Source organism: Pseudopodoces humilis, chromosome 5 (genome assembly GCF_049639895.1).
Source record: "Pseudopodoces humilis isolate 2021_Gansu_Grassland_sample_001 chromosome 5, ASM4963989v1, whole genome shotgun sequence".
NCBI lineage: Eukaryota > Metazoa > Chordata > Aves > Passeriformes > Paridae > Pseudopodoces > Pseudopodoces humilis.
The window spans coordinates 980,048-1,000,310 of record NC_142204.1 but is presented as its reverse complement, the minus strand read 5'-3'; the positions used below and the strand labels follow the sequence as shown (position 1 = coordinate 1,000,310).

General features: G+C 52.3%; 1 protein-coding gene across 1 annotated transcript; it reads right to left on the bottom strand.

Moving 5' to 3' along the window:
• Positions 1–1,855: 1,855 nt before the first annotated feature.
• On the bottom strand, positions 1,856–17,881 carry WNT5B (Wnt family member 5B). Its single transcript, XM_005530548.3, has 4 exons — positions 17,733–17,881; positions 16,715–16,962; positions 9,522–9,814; positions 1,856–2,448 (listed from the first exon to the last, which is right to left on the bottom strand). The coding sequence occupies exons 1-4, from the start codon at positions 17,810–17,812 to the stop codon at positions 1,990–1,992; spliced, it is 1,080 nt and encodes a 359-aa protein (XP_005530605.1). The 5' UTR covers positions 17,813–17,881; the 3' UTR covers positions 1,856–1,989.
• Between the last annotated feature and the right edge of the window lie 2,382 nt (positions 17,882–20,263).

The window sequence follows — 20,263 nt, the reverse complement described above, 5'->3', positions numbered from 1 at the left end:
GTATCCCAGGAGTGAATAGCTCACTCATTTGATCCCATCTTGGGCTCAGTCCAGCTCCCACTGAAGTTTAATGGCAGTTGGATCAGGCTGCTGCACTCACATTTTTTCCATGCATGGAAAACTATTTCCGTTACTTTGAATTACAATACCACTGGCTTTGGATTTTATATAATAAAGTGAATCTAGGCCACTGTTTATATTCCAAAAAAAACTGCATTCTGGGATGCCAGCAAATATATTGCCTGTTGGATTAAAAAAAATAAAATAAAAACTGGACACATTGGTTTAAAAAAAGCAACAGCTCCTAATTATTAAGCATAATTTCTCTTCCTTGTGCTTTTCTGGAGTCCTCAAATATTTGAAGTATGAAAGGTACATATAAATTCTTCTCTGGTGGTTGAAATGGTGGAATCTGTAAAACTGCAATGTTTTATAAGAAACAGAGGTTTAATATAAAAACAATAATCTTCATGACTGGCTCGTTGCTTACTGGCATATTTTGAGCATTTTAAAATTTACAAGAAAAAAAAAAAACCCAACACCCCTGCAATGTCAGTGACAAAGCAGATGTATATTAGCAAACCCTTATATTTTGGGAACTGGCTTCTCTTGATTGTTCTGACTGCAAATGAACTCTGCAGATGCTGAGAGGTACAGGAAACGTCTTGTGCTAGGAACAGCATTTGCTCCCTGCTTTATGAATTGGATTGTGCTAAAATCCCAATGTGGTAAGACTGATTAGCAGACTTTGGTAATGCCTTCTGCCCTGGTACAGTTTTATTACAGTCCTTTTATTACCAAGTTAAAACACAGAGACTTCCACAGCCACGCTCTGGGAGCAAACGTTCCTGTGGTTGGCTCCTGCCGGGGAAGAGCACGGCCCCTGCCCTCTGAAACACAGAGCAGCAAAATAAAAGAATCTCACCAAAAGAACAAACCAAAACACACGTACACACAAGCAACAGAGGGAAAGAAATGTCATTGAGGGGAGCTCAGTGTTGAAGAGAAATATACAACTGGGTTGGTGGTGAGGAGGATTTAATAGAGCTGAACAAGGTGACCACCTGCATCCACTTGAGAGAGGAGAAGCTGCAGCAGGATGAGGAGCGCAGCCATGTGTATGTGTGTGTGTGTGTGCAGTGCTTCTTTCCACTGACAAAATACACTCTGCAAACATCCCTGGCACCGGCAGCTTTTCCTCTCTATTGAAAAATTAACTTTCAGCATGGGATTTGAAGGAAAAGGAAAACAAAAATCCCTTGCACACACAGCCACATGGTTTGAGCTGGGCAGATTTCCCTCGGTGGCACAGAGGAGCCAGGTTCTGGCTTCATGGGCACTCCTAGGCTGTGCACTGGTCAGCCACAGGTTGAACCTTCCTTCCTCACAACAGCAAGCTGTGAACTTTCCTCTACCCCACTGTGGTCTGGGGAGCATCCAGGAATGGTTTTACAAGGCTGTGGATTTTAAGCCGTACCCTCGTAGCCTTAGCTAACCTTCCCTCTAATGTGACAAAGCCCTTCAGAGGGACCAAGAATCAGTTCTGAATTTCCCACTGCAGGATTTGAAATCTGAATAACTGGGACTCAGCCATGGCTGCCTGTAATTTCCAGTGTGCAGTAACTGTTGCAAAATGCTGAGATTTACTGATCAGAGAGAAGAAAGAACCTACTCCTTCTCACTGGCTTTCTTTGTGTAATGAAATAGCACCTCCTCAGCTTCTTCACCCTGACTGAAACATCCCAGGGCAGATGCCAATGGGGTATTGCCCATTGCCCCAAGGGGAGCTCCACCCAAAGACAAATTCCCCAGCAGAACTGAAGGAATGTCAAATTAGCTGACCTGACGAGGTGGGGGGGAAATTTCAAAACCAAAATGTCTCTTAAATAAGCTTCTTTTAATTATTATCACCATCTGTTTATTTATACAAATATAAAATATATTTATATAGATTTATATAATATAGATTTGTTGCTTTGGCGGCTCCTTTCATTTACAGACGTACTGGTCGACGATCTCTGTGCACTTTTTACACTTGACATAACAGCACCAGTGGAACTTGCAGTGGCAGCGCTCCACCTGCACGCTCTTGAACTGGTCGTAGCCCCGTCCGCAGCACATCAGCTCGCAGCCATCCATGCCCTCCGAGGTCTTGTTGCACAGCCGGCCCTGCGTGCCCAGCGAGCCCGTGGTCTCGTTGCGGAGGCAATAGTCCGGGCTGGGGTCCACGTAGACCAGGTCCTCCTGGGTGGGCATGTTGAAGCGGTTGTTGACCAGCTCCAGCTTGCCCTTGCGGCTGATCCTCATGGCCGCGGCGCTGTCGTACTTCTCCTTCAGCAGGTCGCCCACCTTGCGGAAGTCGGCCAGCTGCAGCCAGCAGGTCTTGAGGCTGCACGAGCCCGACACGCCGTGGCACTTGCAGGCCACGTCTGCCAGCTTGTACACGGCCTGTGGGGGAAAGGAACACCATCAGGAGGAGGAGCTGCGTTTGTTCCCGCTGCACTGGCAGCTGGCTTAATTACAGCCAATTCATCGCGCCTCCAGAACCGCTTTGATTATCCCGCAATTTCTGTTGTTTCGCCCTTCAGAGGAGACAAAGGTCTTCTCCTCCCCCTGTTGCGACTGCTGTGCTGCTGTTCCCTAAATATTTCTATTTCTGGTCACGCTGCCTGCAAACACGACTTCCTCACCCCACCTTCCTTCCCTCTGGCAGATTTCTGGCTTGACAGCAGGGCCAAGAGCAGGAGAAAAAGAGAAGGAGCCCTCTTTGCGTGGACTCTGGAAATTCCCCAGCTCACAGACCACCAGGGTGTGGCGTGTTTTTCCCGTTCAGTGCTGCAGAACACCTGGGAACCAGCCCATTTCCTACCGCCCGCACCAGGAACCGACGCTACCGTCGCAGGGATACATCTGCATCCTTTGGAAACAAGCCCATGGACCCACACCCTTCCCCTCCATCCCCCCCGAGAGCAGCTCATCTGGGGGTGTCCAGAGAGGGGCAGGCAGGGGTGGTGCTGGACAGACGGACACATTTCCCTGGAAGGCAGCTGGAGAGAGCCAGGAGCCCTCGCTGCCTTCCTGCACCATCTCCTGCCCGGCTCCCTCCACCAGCAGGGCACAACAGCCACGATTTCCACAGCACACCCAAGCTTCCTGCCCTGGCTCTCCCCAGACACTTCCAGCTACGTTTTCAGGAGCCTGCAGATGCATCATACCCCCTGAAAATCCAGCATCAAAGTTAGCAAAGAGCCTTGAAAATTCAGAGTGTAAAGCGCTCATCGGAGCGAGTGCAGCATGTGAAGGGAAAGGGTGTTTACTCTCCTCCTCCCCACTCTAGCTGGGAGGCGAGAGAAATACTGAGAAATCCAAAAAAAAAAACAAGGAAAGGAAACTGAAATGCAGGTTGGGTTTGTTCTTCCCATTCATTTCAGAGCCAGGTACAGAAGTGCAATGCTTTGGGAGCTGACAGAGCTTGCAAAGATCCCCTCCCCGTCAGAGCTACTCTGTGCTACAGCAGCTTGATCCCCCAGCCCTTGGCTCCTCATCCTCTCACCATCAGGCTCACATCTGCTCTCCCAAGACCATCCTGCATCCTGCAGTGCTTTTGCCAGATCCCACATGCCAAGCAGAGATGTTTGGCATCAGCTGCAAAATTACCACCAGCTGTATCTGGTGGGGGAGAGGGAGGAACACGAGAACAAAACAGGGCGCTCTGAAAGAGATGGCGATGTGTCTTCCAGCCAGGTTTTCTGCTGGAAAAAAGCAGCCAAACACAGAGGTTTCTTTTTTGCCTCACTCACTGACACAGAAGGAAGCTTCCCAGCTCCCTGCTTTCACGTGCCAAGGTGATTAAGGCAATTGAGCATACTGCAAGCAAAACCTTCTGCCTACAACAACGTCCTGGACCAGCAGGGAGAAGTCAGAGTTCTCCTACAGCAACTGGTTGCTCCTTGCCCAGCTAAATGTCTACTGCTTTTGACAGCTAGTGAAGATTCAATTTGGCTTAATGGCTAAATCACATGGAGGCAAATACAGCTCCTGAGAAAGTCAATGGAGTGAGTCCTTGAAACAGAAAAGCTTTAGTTCTGCTCCTCAGAGCTCAATTTACCAAGGCAATCCCTCACGGTGCAATGTAACAGCTACAAGCTGGGAGTCTTGGATCAAACTACAACTGCAGAGGACCAACCACACCATTACTTAAGGATTCCTGCTCTACTGTGACCAGACAGGCTACAGCTGAATTTCCTGAGCACCAGACACTCACTATATCCTCACTGCACTGCCAGCCTGCTTGTTATAAGCCTGTGTTAGCACTTTTTCGTTATGGTTCTGTCAAATCCCAGGCCACTCATGCCTCCCTTGCCCTTGCATGTGTTTTTATAAAGTATTATGATTCTGCCTAATCCTGGGCTTTGTTCCTTTAGAAAAACACTGCAACCCAATCCCCCTCAGTTAATGTCAGGGGAATGAGTTCACTCTGACTTGGCTTGAGGCAACTGATGCTCAAAACATCTGGCCCACGTGGGCAGTAGCTGCTGTGGGGAAGGCGAGCGCTGCCAGTGATCACAGGTGAGCACACGGTGCCACTGAGCCCCCACAGCTCCCACCACCCGTGTCCTGTGGAGCCAGCCACAGCTTCAGCTGCTAAATGACTCTCCCACTCTCCCCCTCCACTGCCCAGATGAGGAGAAAGCAGGGGAAATTGGAGAATTCCTCCCCAGCCAGGCTAGGGTCAAGGTAAAGAATAACAGACCCCACATGCAGCTCTGAGGGCAGGGTGTGATGGATGGCCACGCCACCTAAACAGGTTGAAAATGCCTCTAATGGAAAAGCCCCCTCCATAAGCCCAAGGTCTCTTCCAATTCTTTTTGTGCAGGAATGGGAACAGGAGGAGAACAAATGGGTCATTCCTACGTGGTCAATCAGGCAGACCCCCTTCCCCAGGCTCTCGTGGCAGTGGCTGGAGTGCCTGCTGAGTGAGGGCTGCCAGGTGCTGACTGCGTAAACAGCCTGGAAGGACAGACTGCCACAGCCAGACAGAGCCACAGATAAGGAAGGGGGGCAGTAGGAGAGGCTAATGGAGACCAACTGGAAGAAAAGACAGATGGAAGGAAAGGACATGTTGAGATAACAGCCAAAGACAAACAAACGAGCAATAAAGCCAGAAGCCACCAGCCCAAGGACTGCGATGTGGAGTGAAGGGGTGATGGGGTCAGGACTGCCTGAAAGATAAAAGACCTCTGATTCCCTCCTGTCCCCCCCCAGCTCCTTCTGAGAACCACAGAGAGAAGGGACAATCCCCTCTCCTGCCACCAGAGCTCCTCAGGATTCAATAGCTTTCTCACTCATAGGAAACTGAGTGAAGGGACATGCCAAAAATCTGCCTGTAAATCAGAAGGCATCAGCTGAAACCCTGGCTGTGAAAGCAGGGCGAGGCTGCAGTGGGATGGCAGCTGGTGCTCACTGCTGGGTCTCCAGCAGTCCTTTCTTCCAGCATAAACTTGTGGGAATGAGGGGTTACATATGCACCTTCCTGCTTACAAAACCAGTATCTCAGAAGTTTAGGAATGCAGGACTAGACAGGACCTCCTGGGTTATTAAGCATGATCTCCTGCTATTGTAGGCACTGCTTCAAGTAACATTTTCCCTAAATGCATAGGATGCCCTTCTAAAAGCAATTAAGTTTTCAGCCACCATTATTCTGATTGCCATTCCAACAATAAATATCTTTTTCTGATTCTCAGCCTGTATGTATTTACTTTATACCCATTTGCTACTGTGCCAAATTGGCCTTTTGCTTACAAAGTACTTTTCCTTCCCTGTTATTTCTCCCACGAACACAGACATCAGTCATATCCTCTCTCCACTTTCACTTTACTAGGCTAAATATGGCAAGCTGCTCTAGCACACTTTCTTAAGAAAAGATTCCTATCCCTTGGGTCAGCCCTAACAAGCCTTTTCTAGTCTGAGGTCATTTTACTTGGGAATACGAGAACACACAATACTTTGGGGCCTCACGAGAGCCCAACACAATGGCATTAGTATTCCCCCATGTTGTATGAAAAGCCTTATGTCTGCTGTGTTACAGGATATTTACCACCTTCCAAGCCACATTGCATCTGCAGCCATTTTCAGCTGACTGCTGTGACCATTTCTTTCCTACTCTTGTCCTGATGACTAAAGATGTGTCTCATACGAGGCCTCAGTGTTGTTTCACTGAGTGTCACCAGCTGCTGTACAAAATTCACATCCTCCTCTCTGTAGTCATAATATCTGCCACCTTTGCATCAACAGCAAAGTTCATCAGCCCATTTCTAGTGCCTATGTTGAAGCTGAGAAACAAAAATCCTAAGGGCAAGTCCTTGATGAGCTCTGCTAATTAAGCTCCATTAAAATCAAGCTCCATTCTTTCACACAACTTACTGACGTCTTTCCTCAAACCAGTTTCTTGTCCATCTCACAGCTACTGCAACTTTCATTATATTTCCCAGTTTAACCAAGAACTTCCCAGGGGGGAAATACCTCAGATGTTTCACACAAGTTCACATCAATGAGGCCTACCAGATCTAGTCTGCTTTTAGAAAGTCAGTGATGTTCTAAATGACTGAGGGATCAACCTTTGGAAAAAAAGTCTTCTCAAATTATTTCCTATTTTCCCCTGAGATATCCAATGCTCCCCACTCCAACTCGAAGCCCCAGGCAAAGCACTCACTCACATTGGGTACCAAAACTTCTCTGCCTTTAGATTCAGCCCCATCCTCACTGGCTGTCTCCTTTCTTCTCTGATTTGCAAAGTTTAAAAAACTTTTGCTGTTTATTTTATTAACCTTTGCAAGGTCTGACTCAGCATGATTTTTCCTGTTCTCACCTCCTCTTTCCACTTCTTGACCTCTAAGAGAGAGCTTTTTGTATTTATTTGCTATCTTTTCCCTTCATTCTTGGTAGGCTCTTGGTCTATTCCTAACAGCTTCTCTGTGGCAGTTATTCATTCAGTGAAGTCTGGATATTCTTCCTACAACCTTTTTTCTCTTGTTGGCATGCAGAGTTGTAATGGCTTTAGCATCTTTGACTTGAAAAAGTTCCAGACCTCCTCCACATCCATTTCCTAGGCTGAGCTTATTAATCAGCTCCCTTAGTTTATCAGAGTTTGTTTTTTTGGTTGTTTGTATTTTATTTTCTTTTTAAATCCACAATCTTAATTACACACTGGTTTATACTTCTATTTAATTTAATCTAATCTAAAATGATTTGTGCTCATTTAATCTGTGCAGTTCACCTGGCACCTCAGACTAGGGGCCAGACTCTGTCTCTGGACCCCTCAAGGCTGCTGGGATCTCATGCTCACTCCTTGCTTTAGGCAGGGGATTTATTTGTAGAAATCCAAGTTCATGCTCCAGATATGTAGGATGTCCAAAGCAAGAAATGCAGAAAAGAATGTCACACTCCACCCCACACAGCCCCCATCTCTAAGCAAATGCAGAGCCTCTGCCCATCCAAGCCAAAAAAAAAAATCCAATCCCAAACCAAAACTCAGCTTTCAAGTCCAGTTTTTCACCTACTGCAAATTTACCCCAATTTGATTTTGCAAAGGAAGCATGAAGTACTTGCAATGCTTCAACCTGACACACTGATTTCACAACCAAAAAAAAATATTGAACAAATCATCTTTGTTGTCAAAATGAAGCTGAAATTACATGCAGCAAAGACAGACATCCAAAGGAAAGGGAAAGATAATTCAGTAACAATTAGAAGAAAGGGCAGAAAATCGATAAGGAAACTAAGGATATCAGCTAGGAATGTGCAGAAGAGCAAGACTAAGTACACTTAATGGGATTTTTTTTAACATGAATTAGAAATAAAATTAACCTTTGAAAAGCTTACTTCTAGGGAAGAATGATAAAAATTTAAAACACCCTGGGGAAAATCACCAATGTTCAGGTTAGTATTCCTGTTCTACTTTTGGAAAGAGGCAGGATTACACAGCTGCACTGCATATGAATGATGCTACACCTTCCAGGCTATTAATCACAGACACAGGAATTGTGTGAAAAGCAAAAGTGCATACACTGAATGCATACAAAAGGGATGTGGGAAAATTGGAAAGGGTACACTAAAGTGACAGGAAAATGATTTGATGGCTGATGAGAACCTCTGCAAGTGAGAGAGTCTTCAGTGCTCAATCTAGTTTGTCAAGAAAGAATGGTGAATAAATGACAGTAGATAAATACTTGTATGCCAAGGAAATTCTGATTACTAAGAGGGTTTTGGATTTAAGCTGTACAAGTCAGAAAAAGAAGTGACTGGAAGCTGGTGCCAGATAAATTCAAATGATCATTAGGCTCAGAGCTGAAAGAGTGATTAATGCTGGCATCATACTACAAAGGGAAGTGATGGATTCTCCATCCCTAGGGATCCCCAGATCAAAACTGTGAATCTTCTCAGATAATGTTTGTCACCTAAATGTGAGCTATTTATTGTGCCCAGTACCAAGGTAACTGAGCAAGGCCTGAGTTTCAGAGATAGCCAAGCTCCTGGCCTTATATTCCCAAAAATCTAAATGATGGTGGCAGAAGACAACTCTACATGCCAGAAGTTCTTCTTTTCACCACCAGCCTGTCACTCTCACAGCTCTGGAAACTGATTTCTTAGACATAAACCTTAAAAATGGGCTGTAACAGCACCTAGTTTATTTGGAAAGGGCTGAACTGTCTGCATATGTGTGTTGTACAGTATCTCAACAGACCCCAAAATTCACTGGCTTTAGCTGGCAATGGAAGCCTGACCCTGGAATACTGTCAATACTGTCTGCAATATTCGCAGAAAACGTGTCTGTACGCTTTTCCTGGGGCATGGCTGGATTGTCCCCCAGCAAACCCCCCGGGAATCTGATCTCCAGCCACCCCCAGCCTTCAGACCCTCCAGAAGAGGAAGAGGAAGAGGGAGAGGAAAGAGAAAGAGGAAAGAGGAAAGAGGAAAGAGGAAGGGGAAGGGGAAGGGGAAGGGGAAGGGGAAGGGGAAGGGGAAGGGGAAGGGGAAGGGGAAGAGGAAAGAGGAAAGAGGAAGGGGAAGGGGAAGGGGAAGGGGAAGAGGAAGAGGAAGAGGAAGAGGAAGAGGAAGAGGAAGAGGAAGAGGAAGAGGAAGAGGAAAGAGGAAAGAGGAAAGAGGAAAGAGGAAAGAGGAAAGAGGAAAGAGGAAAGAGGAAAGAGGAAAGAGGAAGGGGAAGGGGAAGGGGAAGGGGAAGAGGAAGAGGAAGAGGAAGAGGAAGAGGAAGAGGAAGAGGAAGAGGAAGAGGAAGAGGAAAGAGAAAGAGGAAAGAGGAAGAAGAAAGAGGAAGGGGAAGAAGAAGAGGAAGGGGAAGAGGAAGGGGAAGAGGAAGAGGAAGAGGAAGAGGAAGAGGAAGAGGAAGAGGAAGAGGAAGAGGAAGAGGAAGAGGAAGAGGAAGAGGAAGAGGAAGAGGAAGAGGAAGAGGAAGAGGAAGAGGAAGAGGAAGAGGAAGAGGAAGGGGCCAGCACTGCTCTTACCCTGCGGCCAGCCTCGTTGTTCTGCAGGTTCATCAGCATGCGCGCCTGCTCCTCCGATCCTCGGACGTAGTTCTTCTCCCTCTCCTTGGCATCCACGAACTCCTTGGCGAAGCGGTATCCGTACTCCACGTTGTCCCCGCAGCCTCCCCACAGCCAGTCCCGGGGCAGGTCCTTGGGCCGGGCGGTGCGGCTGCAGCCACAGCTGGACAGTTCTCCCTCGCGACACGCGCGGCTGATGGCGTTCACCACCCCCGCCGCGCTCACCGCGTACGTGAACGCCGTCTCCCGGCTGCCTGGGGGACACAGGGGGGACACCGGGTTAATTCAGAATATGGAGGTCAATTAAATGCAAGCAAATCAAATCGCATTTTCAGCGCCTTATGTTTCAGCTTTTCTGTTTTTCGTATTCTGCGCTGCCCAGGTGTGGAGTTTTGAGCTTCATGTTCAGTGTCAGTGAGCTCTCTTCACAGACAAAACAATTCCTTTTCCAGCTCCATACCAAGGACAGTCTTTACAGGGTTCAGGCCCAAAAGCAGGAACAGCACTGGGCTGAAGGGAGAAAACAAGGGTGGGACTCCATAACCTGGAGCTGGGACTGGACAATGAATCCCAATATGCAGATGGACCAAAACTTCTAAAAATGTGAGCCCTGGTGAGCAATCATCCATTTTGTGACCATTTTTGGTCCTTCTTGGGTGTAGCCCTGGCCAGGCTCCTGCACTGCCCCAGGTGTGTCCTTTAAGGCCTTTCAATAAATCCCTGCTTTATTCTGAACCCTGTCCAGCCTCTGTTCCAGGCCAGCCCTCTCCAGGCATCACCAGGAGCACACAAACCACCGTGTGCTCTGTGGAGGTGCACAGAATCTGCTGGGATCAAGAGCAAGGGCTCCATCCCGTTCTGGATAGCTACTCCAGAGGCAGGGATTGCTCATCCTTGTTCCCCATCACTTATCCTTCCATTCTAACCTGGAGGAAACCCTCAAGCAGCAGGAGGGTTCTTCACTTGCTGAAAATACAGCCACATTGGCGTTTGCCAATTGTTCATTAAGAACAAGTAACGAGGCTGGGTCTGTGCAAAAGGAGCACTCTGGTTAAGCCAGTTATCGCTCTGGAATGGCTTCATTTAATTGGGACATGCAGTCTTTACGGGCTCCTCTTCAGTGAACTTATTTTAGTTTACAGCTGAAAATTATTTGTAGGCAAAGTGATGGAAACTCATTTTTACACTGCAACATCAAGGCAGGATCTTTTCCACTGCCTGCAGAAGCACGGCGATGGAAGAAGTAAAACTCCCATGTAGATCATAATAAAGGAAAAGACTTTCCATTAGCAGGTTTTCCAGAGACTGCCCTGCTTGGTGAGCATGCCCTAGGCAGCTCAGCAGCTGAGCTGAGCGGCTGGATCAGGTCTCCAGCTCGGTATTCCTGGCACGGATTGAGCCTCAGTGTGAGTGTGAGCACAGCCAGGGCACTGCAGGAGGCCAAGCCCCAGGAGTGCCCAGTGTCTGCACACAGGGAGAGGGACAAGGAGGCAATCCACACTCTCACCACATGTCCAATAAATAGCTGAACCAAGGCCTTTGGAGCCATTGTGCTCATCACCAAACTTGCAGGTGATAAAGAGAGCAGCTGCCAAAGCTTCATCAGGATAAGCAATCTAATTGTGAAGGGCTACTTACACCAAACCCCAGCAAGATGCTCTCAAGGAAATTTTGACGACTTTAAGGGGCAGATCCTCAAAGAATAGTTTATCACCAGCTCAGAAGGCTCTAAGTGCCAGCTCCCTCAGCGGGACCGAGCTGTCACATTTGGTGTGTTCTTGTTCCAATTTGCACGTGCTGACAATCCCTAATTAATAGGAGCTTATCACCAGCTTAGTGCTAATGACCCAAGACAAAGGCAAGGCTGTAAATGGCATCCACCTTGCAAAACAACTTTTGATTTTTTTACCCCACCTAAATGAGAGATGAACACTGAGGGTTTCTGCTCTGGAACACAAAATGCCACAGGACACACAATATAGAAAGGAGATCTTTCCTCGCAGGTCATTAGAAGAGAACTGCGCTCACCAAACCTCCCTGACCCAAGAAATACAGAGGAGTGACTCCTAGTTAAGGCAGCTCAGACGAAACTGGCCCATAAGGGAATTAGGGTTAATTCTTCAGTAACCAAAATCAAGCTTTTACTCATCCGGTTTGTGTTGCACGTTGTGGGTCTCCTAAGGTAACAGTCCAGTGTGCAGTTTTGCCCCTACCTGTACGGAGAAAGCCCTGAGGACACACCAATCATCCTTTTAAGGAGAGCACTCCCCTGTCTGTAGAGATTAAAATACCTGCAAGGAAAGGACCTCACACCGTGACAGCTCCTTCAACAGAGCCTGCATGGCTCCAGGTGCTTAGCATCCTTACAGCCTCTCAGGGATCCAGGAAAAGACACTGGGATTTACACTTTTACCGGCCAGATTTCAACTGGCTCCACCTGTCAGATGGAGAATCCCACTCAGACACTGCATCTGCTCGAGTTCTTCAGGCTGCTGAGGACGGTGGTGGGACAAGAGGCTGCAACAAGTCACAGCAGGGTGAGGGGTGTTTTTACATCCCTCCTCTTGCTGGCCACGAAGCAAACGCTTGGAAAAGTACTTGGGTATATAACCCAAATACTGGGGTTTTCACTCGTCCCCTCAAAGTTCAGCCCAGCCCCGCACCTCTGTGCTTTCGTCTCAAAGGACTGGGCTGTTATTCCCGAATCTGTTCCGGCCTCCGTCCCGTGGCTGCGGGTCCCGGGAGCCGTGCCCGGCGGCGGGGAGCTCTGCGGAGCTCTGCTGCCCTCCTGTGCCCGCCCGCCGGGAGCCGCGGCTGCTCCCGGGGCACCGCATCCACATCCCGGGCACCGCATCGGCATCCCGGGCACCGCATCGGCATCCCGGGCACATCCCGGCCACCGCATCCACATCCCGGGCACCGCATCGGCATCCCGGGCACTGCATCGGCATCCCGGGCACATCCCGGCCACCGCATCGGCATCCCGGGCACATCCCGGCCACCGCATCGGCATCCCGGGCACATCCCGGCCACCGCATCCACATCCCGGGCACCGCATCGGCATCCCGGGCACCGCATCCACATCCCGGGCACCGCATCCACATCCCGGGCACATCCCGGGCACCGCATCGGCATCCCGGGCACATCCCGGCCACCGCATCCACATCCCGGGCACCGCATCGGCATCCCGGGCACATCCCGGGCACTGCATCGGCATCCCGGGCACATCCCGGCCACCGCATCCACATCCCGGGCACCGCATCGGCATCCCGGGCACTGCATCGGCATCCCGGGCACATCCCGGGCACCGCATCCACATCCCGGGCACTGTATAGGCATTCCGGGCACCGCGTCCCCATGCCGGGCCCCGCACCCACATCCCGGGCCCATCCCGGCCCCCGCACCGGCATCCCGTGCTCATCCCGGCCACCGCAACCACATCCCGGGCACCGCATCGGCATCCCGGGCACATCCCGGGCACTGCATCGGCATCCCGGGCACATCCCGGCCACCGCATCCACATCCCGGGCACCGCATCGGCATCCCGGGCACCGCATCCACATCCCGGCCACCGCATCCACATCCCGGGCACCGCATCGGCATCCCGGGCACCGCATCGGCATCCCGGGCACATCCCGGGCACTGCATCGGCATCCCGGGCACATCCCGGCCACCGCATCCACATCCCGGGCACCGCATCGGCATCCCGGGCACCGCATCGGCATCCCGGGCACCGCATCGGCATCCCGGGCACATCCCGAGCACCGCATCGGCCTCCCGGGCACATCCCGGGCACTGCATCCACATCCCGGGCACCGCATCGGCATCCCGGGCACCGCATCGGCATCCCGAGCACCGCATCCACATCCCGGGCACCGCATCCACATCCCGAGCACTGCATCGGCATCCCAACACACCACACCCCAGGGCACAGCATCCCGGGACACCACATCCCAGGGATGCGGCCCCCGGCCAGGGCTCGGCTCCCACAGCCCCTCTGGAGCTGCTCCAGAAGGAAATGGGAGAAGAACGGACCCCGTATTTTAACTTTTTTTTTTTTTTTTTTAATGAAAATGTTTTCGTTTCAACTTGTTGGTTTTAAAAGCATTACCCTAAAGTTTGCAGATCTCAAAGAAAAACAAGGGGAAAAAAATTCTCTTTGTTCTCTGTTTTTATGACTGTCTTTCTTTTTCCCCCTTTTAGCATTTGAAAAGACAGAAGAGATAAGATCTTTGGCTCCAGAAATGACTGGACTAACCTGGAAATCCCAGCCTTGCATTTAGGATTCTGCTGGAGGAGACATGCTCTCTCCACCCCTGAGGAAATTCTAACATGACCTTTTGGGGTGTTCTGTGCTCTCCCCCTCATAAATGTAGCAGTGAGGAATGTGTCTGTATATAATGCATCGAGCTACACACACACATGTGCAGTCTAAAATCTGCATTGACAGACCAGGAAGCAACTTTGGAAGGGTAATTTTTTACATCATTAAATATTGTTATTGAATAAACCACATTTAAGAGCTAAGAGCCAGTCTCATAACAACACAAACAGGGGAAAACAATGCTCCAAAGCAGCCAACTTCAGTGCCCCTCCAAAAGCTTTGTGTCACTGGACTGCCTCACTGCCATGAGAAGCACAAAATGAAGGTGTAATGATTAAACACAGCCCAACCAGCTCTCCTGCTTCTGAGCTGAGTCAAGTTCTGTGAAGGGGGAAGGAAACTGATCTTCCAGGTTTCTGAGGGAATGCTCTCACACGGATGTCCCAGGCTCTGGCCAAGGCAGGTTCTCCTCCCCTCTCACAATCTAGTGCAGCTCCAGAAATCATGTCATGCATGCCACGCTCGAATCGATGGGTGGGCAGCGAGGCTTGCTGGCACACTGTGCACCTTCTGGGTGCCTCTTATCTCCTTTCCCCTCCCTCTCCACAACAATCTGGCATGGCTGTGCACTCTTGAAGATATTCTGGTCTCCAGGCCTTTCTCGTGCCATTGGCACAGAGAACAGAAAAAGGGCTGTGGTCCAGATTTGGGGCTCAGAGGTTGAAAACAGGAGACAGACACACAGTACAAACCCAGGGAAAAATGGCTTTATATCTGGCATAACCTAAGAGATTGAGAGGTTTTGTCCTCTTCCCCAGTGTGGAAAATATATTTGCTGAAATGATAAGCAAACACTCATTATGAATAGGAAAATGTAAAATTGGAATGTAAAGCTATAAGAAAGGAGAGGCAGCATCTCCCTCCACAGCAGCTCATCCCTGACACAAACAGCCACGAATCACCAAAGATCCAGGAATACCCCAGGACACCTTCAGTGAGATTTTTCTTTTGTGCAGTCTCCTCCTGGAGTATAAACATCTGAACATGCTCTAGCTGAGCAGAGAATGGTTTCCAAACTGCTGGCATAGGTTTTTGGAGAGTGGGCAACTGCAGGCAGTCACCTCAGACACTGCCATCGGCACATTCCTCCACACACAAACCAAGCAGCAGGAGCAATGGTCACACCCATCACACACCTACAACACCTCTGCCTTCATCAAAACGTGAAGAAACCCACTCCCAATCTTAACTCAGAATCAGATTCATTTTAGAGAGGAGAAATCCTCTCACTTCCACTATCCACTCTAGTTCCTTCTGCCTCTACACATTCCGATTCTTCCTGGCAGTTTTTCATCCTTCAGCTCTCTTAGTTCACCCTTCTCTTCTCCACTTGTGGACCCTCTCACAGCACCAACCCAGAGCTGCAGGAAGCTCCTGGAGAATGAGGATTGCTCCAGAAGGAGAGATTCCTATTTTATTGCATCCCTATGGAGTCACAAACATTTCTTTGGGGATTTGAAATTCACACCATTCTTTAGGAGAAGTTACACGTGAGGGAGTGACATCAGAAAGGAGAGATGAAAGTGTATTTTCTGTCCTTTGGTGGATGAAATTTCAGTTTTTATCCCTCAAAGCACAAGTTTTAACAATCTGGGATTGCATGCAGCCCCATCTGGCCACCACCTTTGCTATCAGAAAGTGAGAGATCAAGGATGCACAGATGCCTTGGATGTGTGACAGGAACTGGAAGTATGTGTCAGGAAACAGCATTTCCCAGAGAAGAACTCTTGGGGTATGAGCTGGGCAGAAAGGGAGGAATTAGAATAGCTCTGGTTAGGGCTGAAATAGGAATTCTGCAAGATGGAGTAACACGTGCAGAAATATCCCTGGAATTCTCTAGGAGGACACATGAATTTCAGGATCAAACAGAGGAGATCACAGGACTTTGTGCCCTATCGCCTGAACGCCCCAGAGGTATTAAAGGTGCATCTCTTGGTGTCCTGCTGCTTCTGAAGCTTTTTTGAGAGTGAAGCCAAAACCAGTGTGAGCAATACCGGGGGTACAGGAGCTGAAGGTCTTTTTCCATCCCTCGAGCTCACAACCGAGAAATAGTTCTGATTCTTCAGTGTAAATGATTGGCTTTGTGGGTGGGAAGCGAAACCTTCAGACAGGGGCTGTGGAGAGTGAGTGTGTGTGTGTGTGTGGCTGTTTTAACACCTTTTCTTTATTGGCCTGCCTGTCGGACATTTCAAACCCAGCCCGGATTTCTCGGTTTCTTGCCATCAGATGATTGCATTTCAAAAGGAGCTGGGACAATGTAGCTAGGTCACACCTCAATTCAAGTGCAGCAATGGCCTGTCAATGTGCCTCTTACGGCCAGCAGGGCAGGAATTATAAAAATCTCTTAGGTTTACTTACACAGAAAGTGGCAGTAAGGGGGGAGTGGGGGAATTTCCATGCTCGGAGGGTCCATATTTCCCACATCTCAGGGCTGCATTCCCTGTCCGAGATGCTGGGAACGATAACACGGGGCCATTGTTCCTGCCTCCAGCTTCTTCCCTCGCCACCTTTAAAGAAGCGCAGCGAACTTTTCCTGACCTCCCCGTGCTTGCTCCCCCCAAAAGAAACGCTGTCCCCCTTGCCCCCAGCCGAGGGGTATCGGTGCCTCCAGGCAGGCTCGGGCAGTCCCTGCACACCAGGGAAAGGGAAAGCTCCTTGAAGGCAGCTCCAGGAGCCGCCCCTGGGGCTCATCACTCCTGCGGGTGTATCTGGAGGTGCAGAGGGACAGCCGGCCTGCGCCCAGCACTTCTGAATTTCCAGGTGCTCCTACCTATTTTCATGACCCTTCCAAAGACAGAAGTGTTGTCCACCGTGCTGCAGTTCCACCGCCGCTGCCGAAACTGGTACTGGCACTCCTTGATGGCGCTGCGGGCCCCTTCCCCGATGAACACCATGTGCTCCTGGTAGAGCTGGCAGAGCTTGCGCTGCCCGGGGGACAGCCCCGGCAGCTGGCTGCACACCGGCTGGGCGCCGATGATGTACATCTCCGGCCTCTGGATGGGGTTCATGGCCAAAGACCTACGATGAGAAAAACATCCCAAGGGAGTCTGGAGGGAGAGGCCAAGCGCCCGACACCTCTCGCCAGCAGCCCGGCCCAGCCCAGCCCCGCTGCGGAGCCCATTTCTCATGTCAGCCGCCTCCCTCCGCAGCTCCGCCACATGCGGGGCTCTCCAGGGCTCTAGCGGCAGCAACACTGCTCGTCTGTAAGCCGAGTTTAAACACCGAGGACGGGATGGGGAGGGGGCAGAGAGCGAGCTGAGCACTTTCCCCGCAGAAGAAAGCGAGCAGCTATTTCACACAGCGCCAGCGAGCGATGCCTGCCTTTGAGCCAGGCTATTTTCCGCTCTTCGGGGGAAGGGGGCTCCGCGGCTGCTCCCAGGGCTTTTGGCAGCGGCTGGGAAACCTTACCCATCCACTCCCTACGCATTCCCCACATCCTAGAGCCCGGACGGCATTTCAGCGAGCCCGTACAAAAGGAGCCCAGAAGCGCCTGGAGGAGAGGGGCAGCGTCCGCCACTCCCGAAACTGGGCAGGGACAGCGGGAGGGGGGAACCCTGCAGAGAAGCGAAAGAAGCCCGGGAGGGAAAGAGGGAAGGAGGGAAGGAGGGAAGGAGGGAAGGAGGGAAGGAGGGAAGGAGGGAAGGAGGGAAGGAGGGAAGGAGGGAGGGAAGCTCCCGGGGCAGGAGCTGCCGCACGGTCCCGGACGGTCCCGGTCCCCGGTCCCCTGTTCCCGGTCCCCGGTCCCCGGCCCGCGGCGGACAAAGGCGCCGCCGGCTCCCCTCACTTACCACCAGGAGTTGGCGTCGGCCACGGGCGAGGTGCAGCTGCAGAGGAGCGCGGCGGCGAGGGCCAGCCTCGGGCCGCTCATGGTGGGCTGCGGGGGCAGCCCCCGCGGAGCCGGCCGCCGGGACGGGGCGCCCTGCGGAGAAGCGCCGAGGAGAAGCCCTGGAGCGGGGCCTGCGAGCGGGGGGGGCGCGGCGAGCTCGGCCCGGCTGCCGCCCCCTCCCACCCCGCAGGACCCTCCCCCGGCCGCCGCCTCCCGGGGGCTCCGGCGGCGGCCCTGCCTCCCTCCCGCCCCCGGCCCCGGGCAGGGACCGCGCTGCCCGAGCCTCCCGGGACAGGGACCGAGGTTCCCGAGCCTCCCGGGACAGGGAGCGAGGTTCCCGATTCTCCCGGGACAGGGACCGAGGTTCCCGATTCTCCCGGGACAGGGACCGAGGTTCCCGATTCTCCCGGGGCAGGGACCGAGGTTCCCGATTCTCCCGGGACAGGGACCGAGGTTCCCGATTCTCCCGGGGCAGGGACCGAGGTTCCCGAGCCTCCCGGGACAGGGACCGAGGTTCCCGATTCTCCCGGGACAGGGACCGAGGTTCCCGAGCCTCCCGGGACAGGGACCGAGGTTCCCGATTCTCCCGGGACAGGGAGCGAGGTTCCCGATTCTCCCGGGACAGGGACCGAGGTTCCCGAGCCTCCCGGGACAGGGACCGAGGTTCCCGAGCCTCCCGGGACAGGGAGCGAGGTTCCCGAGCCTCCCGGGACAGGGACCGAGGTTCCCGAGCCTCCCGGGACAGGGACCGAGGTTCCCGAGCCTCCCGGGACAGGGGCTCTCGCCCTCCCGGCCGTCGGGAGCGCTCCCCGGAGCTCACGGCCCGGAGCCCCGCGGCCGCAGGTGTGCGGGAGCATCAAAGCCCCGCTGCCTTTGTAGTGCAGAGGCGGCTCGGAAATGCTGCCCGCTGCCCAGAATCGCCTCCCCAAGGGCCCCACGGCCCCGTGCCCCGGCCGGGGGGGTCTGCGAGGCTCGGCCGGGCCGCCAGCAACGAGTGCGGATAGGGCTGGCACCAGAGCCTAATGGCTTTACGGGCAGGGGAGGTGGACAGGAGAAAAGCTTCAAAGGCTCCCCTTGTCCAAACTCCCTTCTCCGCTGGAATGGCCGCGAACCTCAAAGGCAGGGCAAGCGGGCAGCTCCTCAGCCCTGTCCCGGACACGGGCAGAAAGCAAATGCGGGCATCCCGCACCGTGCAGGTATTTCTGACCTGAGAGGTGCTCCTCTCACCCTGCCTGACTCACGTGCAGGGAAACAACCACCTTAGCACACCACCACTGCTGCCTCCATCTCCACAAGGCTTCCCGCTGTCCCGTCCCACCCTGCTCCACACGGTTCCCACCTCTCCTCCATGGAAAAATGCCCACCCCAGCCTCCTCAGCAGGCCTGGCGTGCCCCCAGCCCTGCCCCTGCAGCAGCGGGTCCCCAAAGGCAGGCTGAGCCTGCAGATCCCCCCAGGCTGTGGGGTACAGGGGGAACAGGGGGTACCCGGGTACCCAGCCTTGCCGTCTGCCTCACCAGCAGCACCCGAGACATGAATCACCAGCCCCGGCAGCTCAGACTGCTGAAGTATATTTTTTATCGAATTCCTTGCACCCGCCACGGTGGACTTGCTGTGTTTGTTTGCAGCACGCTTGGCTTCCTCCCCCATCCAGATGTGCTGTACCTGCAGCTGGTGGCCCATCTCACCTGGCAGGCAGATGTGGGGCTGCAAGTGCCAGAATTAGCCTCGGGACAAAAAAGCCTTGTGTGACCCGGCACCGCAGCGGGAGGGGAGTTTTACTGCTCGGGCACAGCGGGATCCACGTCTGAAGAAAACAAGGTGACTTTATTCACATCTTCTCTATCCTCCCTTCTCCTCCTCCCCCAGCCCCGAGCGTGACGGAGCGGTGGCGAGGTGTGTGTGTGTGTGTAGCCACGCATACGTGTTTTGGGTCTGTTTCTATAGGGAATAGACAGAATGGAAAGTTTATCTCCCCGAGTCTGGGGAGGAAGGAAGTTGTGTATGGATGAATGGCTTTTCCATGACAAACAATGAGTCTGCACAGACATGGTGTGATGTCACCTAAAGAATTTCCAAGCCAGCCTCAGATACAGAAAACCTTTTCGCTGGCAGAGAGGAGAGCGTCCCACCTTTCCATCTCATCACAGCCAGAAAGAAGAAGTAGGGCAGGGGAGGAAAAATAAAAGCCCTGGCTGTCTCCCACACGCACAAGGCATGTGCCATGTAAATAGATGACACGATGGGAGAAGTGCATCTCCAAGCTTTGCCCTCACCCTGCGGATTCTGAGGAAGGAGTAAACCGTGGCGAGGAGCCCGGCTGCCTCTCCCAGCCAGGAATGTGAGACGGCAGCAGCTGCTGAGGCAGTTCCACAAATCCAGGTGATGTCAATGGCAGTGTGAGCTTCTCTGAGCACACGTGCAGCGCTCACGGGGCGGCCAGGACACGGCAGCACGCACCGCTGGCCCACCGGCAGCACCGCGGCCTGCGGGGA